The 10,000-nt window shown below is 40.3% G+C and overlaps 1 protein-coding gene across 2 annotated transcripts in view; it reads right to left on the reverse strand.

The window, feature by feature from the left end:
* The window catches only part of LOC123511412 (G-protein coupled receptor 143-like), a 23,489-nt gene that overhangs the window by 6,977 nt on the left and 6,512 nt on the right, over nt 1-10,000 (reverse strand). For both annotated transcript variants that reach the window (XM_045267276.1, XM_045267275.1), the window contains exons 2-4: nt 2,762-3,023; nt 661-793; nt 42-139 (exon numbers count right to left, since the gene is read on the reverse strand). In XM_045267276.1, coding sequence (XP_045123211.1) covers nt 42-139; nt 661-793; nt 2,762-2,908 — 378 coding nt within the window. In that variant the 5' untranslated portion in view covers nt 2,909-3,023. The remainder of the gene's footprint in view (nt 1-41; nt 140-660; nt 794-2,761; nt 3,024-10,000) is intronic.

Raw genomic sequence — 10,000 nt, forward strand, 5'->3', positions numbered from 1 at the left:
GGATGATGAGGAAGAGGAGAAGACCAGTAATCAACACTCACAGATGACACAATGCAGAAAGACTTCCCCATGGTGCTGTCGTCCGGCCCTGAGCCAAAGGTGTCATCCCCGAGCCAGGATGCCGAGCGAATGAGGATGCCTGGCGAAGGGATGGATTGTGTCATAATCTTCAACACACAGAGTAAATTCATAATACATATAGAAATAACACTTTATGAGTTTGTCAGCTTGGAATAGCATTGGCAACAGTACCAGACAACATCACACGCCTTGCCAAATAAAAGCAAACCACAGTCGCACTAGAGATAAGTTAAAAATCTTGAAAAATGCTAGTGTTTTTTTTCAATGGCCTGCAACCTGTGTTAAAAATAGTCAAGTTCCCCATCCCTGCTCTAAACTTTGCCATATGATCCTGTCTCAGCAGAAAAATACAAGCCCTCTCTCTCTCTCTCTCTCTCAATAGCCAATAGCACCATATGACCATGTTTTAGCAGAGAGAGAGAGAGAGAGAGAGAGAGAGAGAGAGAGAGAGAGAGAGAGAGAGAGAGAGAGAGAGAGAGAGAGAGAGAGAGAACAAAAAGAAAATTACAACTTCCCCCACTCTCTCTCCCCCTTCAACAGACACAGTAGCAGTATGAGACAGGGCCAGCACACACTCACCAAGGGACGCCATCATGTCTGCAAAGGCCAGCCACTTGATGATGAGCCACCCACGAGTCCTGAGGAACCTCCCGCCGCCACCCATCCGGGCATGGCTGTGAGGGTCGATGGTGTCGCCGGACCGGGAGAGCAACTGTCCGGCGGAGGAAAGTGAGTCAGGAAGGACACTGGTTAATCTTTGCCTTTCATTGTTACTACTACTACTACTACTACTACTACTACTACTACTACTACTATTGCTATTACTACTGCTGCTACTACTACTCTACTACTACTATTACTACTTATACTACTACTGCTATTACTACCACTACTACTACTACTACTACTACTACTACTACCACCACTACCACTGTGAGTTTGAATGTGCCCTGTTAAAATGAAATGGAAATAAAACAGAAAAATAAAGGAGGCACATAACAACCAGAGAAATTTTGAAGACACACCATCATACAAAGCAAAATAGCCCAAAAAGAAGATCCAGACGGGAGGAAAAAAATCTTGTGCTCATAAGAAAACAGAAAGACAGCGGCTGGTTCAATTATGCAAGGCGACACATACCTAAGCTCCAATCAACACTGCACGCGTGACTCTCAAATCCCTCCCCATCCCCACACGCCTGATCTGAGTGTGCTGGCTAAAATGAATTACTACTTACGATGCGGTGGGAGACAATTATAATGTACCCTTGTCTCTAAACACCACGTTAATTCTGTGTTTCTATGCACAGTCATGATCACAACTCAATGAATATGTAGCATCTATTTTCACTGTGGTTTGTGTTTTCCCTCAATGTTCAAGTTCCCTGCTATGGTGATTTGCTGACTGACTGAACTGTAACCCCCTGACAAACTTTAACCAACATTGCAGTAACTAATATTGCGGTAAAATGATAAACATGCCAGAATTGATTGCAGTTCACTTTGCTAACTTTGACTCTATCATTATTTAAAACACTTTACCATGAATTCTAAATCTTTCATCTCTCTCACACACACACACACACACACACACACACACACACACACACACAGATTATTCATAAGCTTTTCTTCTGCCATTCAGATTTCACTCTTACTGAAAGAAATGAAAGAGAATAAGCTTGTTACAAAAGCATAGTAGATCTGTGAGTAACAAACAGCATACAGTAGGTCAACAATACATATTAGAATAAACCTGTAACTGGAAACTGAAACATATCTAAAAATTATCCAGGAGGGAGATGGAAAAATTAGGAATCATGAGAGAAAAAAAAGAAAGAAAAAATAAATAAATGCAAAATAAAAGATGAAAATACTAATAGGTGAGTTAGAAAAGCACTAATATATATATATATATATATATATATATATATATATATATATATATATATATATATATATATATATATATATATATATAAAAAACTTCCTTTGTTTGTCCTCCTTCCCTTTTCTCACACTATGTAGCAATGCAGAATTAATGTGTAAGAGGAAAAAAAGGTAAAATAAACATCTAAGGCCTTTAAAAACTATATTGGATGAAAAGCAGAGAGTGAGAAGATATAAACAGTGATGGATGGACTGTATAGAGGAGGATTGGAGGAGAAATTACTATCAGATGTACATAACTAAACTGGCTGAGGAAGAGAGATAAGGAAAAAGAAGATATAAACAAAAACAATAAAACACAACAGAAAAATGGCTCAAATCCCATATTACACACACACACACACACACACACACACACACACACACACACAAAGGAAGATTAATGTTTTTTATATATCTTCTTTTTCTTTAGGGAGGCGTAGTAGATAATGTGGTGAGCGTGGGGATCAGGCAGATCTCCACACATAGGTTCGAATCCCACCACATACCGCTTTGAAGTTATGCCATTTGTCGAGTAGTTTAAAATTACCTACATGTCATTGGGTGGTTATACTAAAGATGCACTTGAGTGGTGGCATGGGCCCTAATATGGGTACCACTATAAATAAAATTGCCTGTGCCCCTAATGAGTAGAAGATGAACGGCACTTCCCACATATACTCTTCAAGTATGCCTACAGGCGCTATGGGCTGCACCATAAAACACACACACACACACACACACACACAGACCTGGAACACAGCACCAAAGAAGCCACACGCCGCAGCCACCACTGACACAGAATTGTAAGGCACTGATTGAAAGTCCTGCAGGAAGCCTTTGGAGAAATCACTGTTGACGGTGACACAGCACAGGGACTCAATGGTGGGGCTGGCCATGGTGGAGGGGGGAGAGGCTGGTAGGTTGGTGGAAGAGGGATGGTAGGTGGTCACTCCTTCCTTTCCTCCCTACCTACTGTATCTTCCTCCTCCTCCCATCTCCTGCATTGCTACCCTGTGGAGGAGAGAAAGAAAGAGAGAGTGTGAGGGGAGGAAGGGATGGGGTTGTTTTAATTTTTCCCTCTTTTCTTATCTTTTTCACTTGATCATCTTATTATTCCTGTATTCTTAAGCTGTGAAGTGAAGGAGGAGTAAGAATGAAGACAGGACCACCACTTATAATGTCCTTTCTTCTGTTTTTATCTACTTTCTTATGGATTTTTTTTTTCACTTGCTTGTTTTTTCTTTTTACTCAGCTTTTCACTCATGTACTGTTCCCTCACACTGGTTCACACTTAATGCATCTGTATATAAAGATTTCTGATGCCCACTGGTTCTCACTCTAGACACTCACTCAGAGCACTTGCATATACACTTCAATGCAAAGACTCAAGCAAATGAAATAGGTAATGCAAACACTTGGCCTTCTATTCTATTATCTCTCACTTCAGTCAGTACTTTGCTTCCTTATGCACGTGCTAATAAGAAGCTTTATTTTTCCATTCTCTACTCCCTCTTGAAGCAATATTTTCTAGTCTACACCATTGTTCTGCCTTGTTCTGTATGCATCCCCACCACACACACAAACACATACACTTTCTGGAGCATTATAAGTCACAACTCTTCATACACAAACACTCATAAAACACTGATAAAAGCTAACTACTCCCAGAAACACCACTGTACCTCACTCAACCACTGCTACTAAGAGAAAGAGAGAGGGAGAGAGAGGGAGAGTGGACTAGCAATGCACCTTCACGTTCACGAGACACAAGAGAGTGACAGAGAGAGAGGGAGAGGCTTTGTCATGCATCTACAATAGTTGCCACCATTAGCCTTTCTGCCTTTCTATCTGTCTGCCTGACCTGCTGCTACTCCACAGGCTTAGTGGATGCTGTGGAGGGGTGGGGGATGGGGGTGGGGTTGGGGTTAAGGAGTGGCTTCCTCCAGGTTATTCTTCCACCACCTGCTCTGTTTCCACTTTTAGTCAATTCCTTCCTTTTCCTTCCTCCTTTGACTCTGTTTCCCTCCCCACATTTGTTTTCCTTATTTTTCCTCTCATTTTTCTATTTCATTTTATTCTGAAATGTTGAATCATATTATACTTTATTTTTTTCTCTGTATCTTTTTTTGCAGTTTTCTTTTTTTTACTTACAAATTTTCTGATTCAAGTTTACACACATGTGATGGTTAGCAAGTGTGTGTGTGTGTGTGTGTGTGTGTGTGTGTGTGTGTGTGTGTGTGTGTGTGTGTGTGTGTGTGTGTGTGTGTGTGTGTGTGTGTGTGTAAGGTTTCTTAAGTAATTTTATAAGTTCACAAAGTAGGGAGGGAGAAGGAGCTTAGAAAGAGAGAGAGAGAGAGAGAGAGAGAGAGAGAGAGAGAGAGAGAGAGAGAGAGAGAGAGAGAGAGAGAGAGAGAGAGAGAGAGAGAGAGAGAGAGAGAGAGAGAATTAACCAACAAATATAAGAAAGATGAAGAAAACAAAAAAATAAAATATTGGGGTTGCTATTTAAATTCTGGACATCTTCACTAACACCTGATATAACAGAAAAAAAAAAAAAAAAAAAAAAAAATATTTAGCTACTTTTGCTGAAGTAAGAAGGTCACAAGGCCACAAACAAGCAATCAATAATCCAAACTGACGCCTTTATCAACGCAGGTTAAAGAGAAAAGACCGGTGGGCAATGTGAAGTGAGTCATGTGATGAAGGGAAGGCTGGCAGCATTGATTCCATAGGTCTATTATATTATAAGACCATGTAAGAGGACTAACAACTTAGCTAGTCTTTTTCTTTCAATTCACTCTCTATGATTCCCTTGGCCAACTTTCCCTTCTTACATAAAAAAAAAAAAAAAAAAAGATTAATATAAAGGTGTAGCAGAAATATCACCCACAATTTAAAGAGTAACATAATGGTAAGCCAGGGTTTAAACAGTGACAGTGACAGCCCACAGCCACCAGAGTGTCATCCACTCAACATTTTTAGGCTGGCTCAAGGCACAGCTCAGTTCAAGCAAGACACCACATAGTGATGATGGCCTTTTCCTTAGGCATATAAAACACACACAGACCGCATAGTGTAGTGGTTAGCACACTCGGCTCACAACCAAGAGAGCCTGGGTTCAAGTCCCAGGCGCAGCAAGGCAAATGGGCAAGCCTCTTAATCTGTAGCCCCTGTTCACTTAGTAGCAAACTGGGATGGGATGTAACTCGAGGGGTTGTGGCTTCACTTTTCCAATGTGTGGAGTGTAGTGTGGTCTCAGTACTACCCAAAGATCAGTCAGTATGAGCTCTGAGCTCTTTCCGTGGGGAAAGACTGGCTGGGGACCACACACACACACACACACACACACACACACACACACACACACACACACACACACACACACACACTTTGTTTGATCTGACTAAGACCCAAAACCTATTCTCTGCATATCCCACAACTGATCCACAGAAATTTCTTTCTCTATCTTGACTATCTTACTAATTCCATCTAACATTGATGTTTCTTATATTATGCCATAATTTCACTACAATTAATAAACCTCGATTAAACTATTGTATACTGCATAGGTACATAACTCAGTCTTTCCTTATAACAATATTTCTACAGCCATAATTCAATGGAGACTGGCACACCTGCAAATTTGTGTTACCTTATATACTCTAGTTCCATATAACACTGTACTACCACAGTAACAAACCAGTTGAGTTAGCACACACACACACACACACACACACACACCATAATAATGCTGATGCTGGTACTACTGCTACTACACTCCCTCACATACTTCTATTCCCCATTTCTTCTTCCTATCACTGTACTTTATGTATTTCAAGTAGGAAACAACATGAATTGCCCAGAAAACATTGAAATTTGAAGGAAATGTTGATGAGCTGACACTGGCTGGGACGGGGGTTGGTGGGGTGGGATCTTGGTCCAGGTCATGGTGGGCGCTGGGTGGTCTGAAAAGGGGTATACATAACCAATGCCTTATTTAACACAGGAATTGGCTATTCATCCATTTTGGTGGTTGATTCTAGCTTTGCTTCACTCTCTGGGTCTGGAAACACAGGGAAGTACAGGCAAGCATATTGGTGGACTGACCTGGGGAGAAGGCAGGGCTGAGGTGCCCTGTGGTCCAATATTTACGTACGTAATTCATTTTAAATATCGCAAGAAGAAAAAAGGCACCCAGACTCTAATGCACTACATTTTCAGACGCAACAAACACTTTAACTAATAACCAAAATATAATAACGTTACCGAGTGGATTGTTTACACAGCCATGTCCAATACGCGGTCTTTAATCAAACTAACGGTGTCACAAACACATCATAATGTCGAGATGGAAAGCACAGCCACACTACATCATGTTACATTTTCTGAATATGAAAAATTTTTACTTTCCAGCCAAATAAAGAAAACGCAGATTCCTCGCTGTATAAAGATTTTTGTTTTCTATTCTAGTACCGTTAACATTTTTAAATTTGAAAATACGAATAGTAAGACTAAATTTAACGGATTATTATTACTTGGGTTTTATTTCTCATATATCTTAAGTCATATATCAAACACCAAAACAATCACAGACAAACTAATTAAAAAAAATTAAAATTATGAGATGCCGAAAGTGTTATTTCACCGAGACACAAAAAACATAGCCAGACTCGATCTTATTACGGATTACACCTTCATTTATACTCCTATCAATAATTAAAATACAAAAACAAGGCCACTTCCAATAATAAACGAGAAAAAATCGTGATGTTGCGCCGAAGTAGTTTTTTTGCACCTTTCGTCACCATCTCAATCTCTCCTTCCGTCTCTCCCAAATTCCTCCCCACCCTTCCACTTCCACCTCCTCCATCTTCTCCAACATAGTGAACCCTTAAACCATCTACAAACACCTGCAAAACACTAGAAAAACGCCCTAAATCACTTGGCAGTAGGGTTATGGGACCGGGCTGGCGGGGTGGGGGTTGGCCGGTCGGGGGACTCGGGACGCCAGGGATTCCTTGGTGTGGTGGTGGTGTTACTGGTCCTGGTGTGCGTATTCACGGTCGCCTGCTGGTGTGTGTGTATTTACCTAATTGTATTTACCTAATTGTAACATACGGGAAAAGAGCTATGCTCGTGTTGTCCCGTCTCCATATCTATTAATGTCCAGCTTTTTCTTAAAATCATGAATATTCCTTGCGTTGACCACTTCCACGTCTAAACTATTCCATGCTTCCACCCTTCTATGAGGGAAGCTATATTTTTTCACATCTCTCCTATAAGTGGCCATTTTAGTTTTTTCCCATGCCCTCTCGACATTCTTCCATTCCACATACACAGATCTTCCCTATCCATTTTTCCATGCCAATCATCACTCTGTATATTGCTATCAGGTCTCCCTTTCTTCTGTTTTCCAGGGTTGGAAGTTGCATTCTTTTCAGTCTGTCTTCATAAGTCAAATCTCTTAAGTCAGGCACCATTTTCGTTGCAGCCCTCTGTACTTTCTCTAGTTTCCTTATGTGTTTCTTTAAGTTCGAGCCCACTGTATTGTTGCATATTCAAGCCTCGGTCTTATCATTGCAGTAATTATTTTCTTCATCATTTCTTCATCTAGATATACGAACGCCACTCTTATGTTCCTCAATAAGTTCAATACTTCTCCAATTATTTTGTTTATATGTCTCTCTGGCGATAGGTCATTGGTAATTGTCACCCCAAGGTCTTTTTCTTCATGACTGGTTTTATGTCTTCATTTCCTATCTTGTACATACTCCTGATTCTTCTTTCACTCTTGCCAAACTCTATTTTCTTGCATTTTGTCGTGTTGAACTCCATTTGCCATGTACAGCTCCATTTCCATATTCTGTCCAAGTCTTCCTGGAGTAGTTCGCAATCTTTGTCACATCTCACTTTTCTTAACAATTTTGCATCGCCTGCAAATAGGCTCACATAACTGGACACCCCATCCACCATGTCATTTATGTAGACTGCGAACATTACTGGTGCCAACACTGATCCCTGTGGAACTCCACTCTCCACCAATCCCCATTCTGATGGTCTGTCCTTAATTATTGTTCTCATTTCTCTTCCTACCAAAAGTCTTCCATCCATTTTAGTAAACTGCCATGCACTCCTCCTACCATTTCAAGTTTCCAGATCAGTCTCTGGTGTGGTACCTTATCAAAGGCCTTTTTAAATCCAGATATATTCCATCAGCCCAACCATCTCTTTCCTGTATTACATCTATCACCCTCGAATAGTAACATATCAGGTTTGTCGTGCATGAACGCCTTTTCCTAAAACCAAATTGACACTCACAAAGTATGTCATTTTTCTCCAAGAAGTCTGTCCATCTAGTCTTCACCACCCTCTCACACATCTTAGCTACCACACTTGTAAGTGACACTGGTCTATAGTTCAATGGGTCTCTTGTTACCTGATTTATAGATTGGGACAATGTTAGCTCTTTTCCAGTCTTGGGGCACTACGCCTTCCCTTAATGAGGCATCAATTACTTCACAAACTTTTTCTGCCAATTGCTCCCTGCATTCTCTTAAAATCCATCCTGATACCCCATCAGGTCCCACAGCTTTTCTCACTTCTAAACTCCCCATCATGTTCTTGATCTCCTCCACAGTTACTTGAAACTCCTTCATAATCCCTTTCTGTTCCATTACCAGTGGTTTGTCAAAAGCAGTCTCCTTTGTGAATACCTTCCGAAAGCATCCATTCATAGCCTCTGCCATTTCCCTGGGATCTTCACTGTATACTCCATTTACTTCTAAACTTTCAATACTTTCTCTATTTTTGATGTTGTTGTTCACATGTCTGTAAAAAGCCTTGGTTGGTCTTTACATTTATCAATTATATCCTTTTCTTGTTTCTTTCTTTCTTCTCTTCTAATCAACACATATTCATTTCTTGCTCTTTTGTAACTTTCCCACTGCTTAATCCGTCTTTTCCTTCTCCACCTCTTCCATGCATCCTCTTTTCTTGTTCTAGCCTTTTCACATCTATCGTTAAACCAGTCCTGCTTTCCAACTTCTCTATGTTGTCTTATTGGTACAAATTTTTCTCACCTTCTTTGTATATTTTTATAAATTCCTTCCACTTTTCATTTGCTCCTTAGCACTCTTGAATTTCATCCAATTTGTCTCTTGAAAGAATTTCTTTAGGTTTCCAAAATCTGTCTTGGCATAATTCCATCTTCCCACTTTATATTCTTCATTTCTTCTAGATTTCTCTTCGTCTATCACCTTGAACTCCAAAACTGCATGATCACTCTTTGCTAAAGGGCACTCCACCCTCATCTCCTCAATGACCATTGGCTCTGTACTAAAGACCAAGTCCAGTCTTGACGATGCTCCCTCTCCTCCAAACCTAGTATCTTCTTTGACCCACTGAGTTAACACATTTTCCATTGCCAGTGTCAATAGTGTATTTCCCCATGTTGTCTCTGATCCTTCCATTGACCAGTCCTCCCAACACACCTCTTTACAATTAAAATCTCCCATCATTATAGTTCGTTCACAGCCACCCAACATTTCTTCCAGACATGTTCCTGTATCACTTATCATTTCTTCATATTCCTGTACTGACCATGCATTTGTCTTAGGTGGTACGTACACCACTATGTAGTGCCTCTTTTTCCTTCATTAGTTTCTGCTCTGATCTTTAGCACTTCTGCCTTTCCCATACCTTTTTCACTTGATCCACCTTTATATCTTTTTAACCAGCAACATCACTCCTCCTCCCATCTTACCTACTCTATTTCTTTTCCAAACGTTATATTTCCTTCTCCAACCTTCATCAGGTCTTCTCCTCTCTCAGTTTTGTTTCAGTAAGACCCACAATATCTGGGTTCTTGTCCTCAAGTAATCGTTGAGTTCTAAAATCCCGATATCACTCCATTTATGTTGGAATACATTACATTTCGCTCATATGTAAGTTTCTTTAGTCCTTTCTTGCTGTACTTTTCTGGGTTATGA

Source organism: Portunus trituberculatus, chromosome 31, assembly GCF_017591435.1.
Source record: "Portunus trituberculatus isolate SZX2019 chromosome 31, ASM1759143v1, whole genome shotgun sequence".
Lineage (NCBI taxonomy): Eukaryota > Metazoa > Arthropoda > Malacostraca > Decapoda > Portunidae > Portunus > Portunus trituberculatus.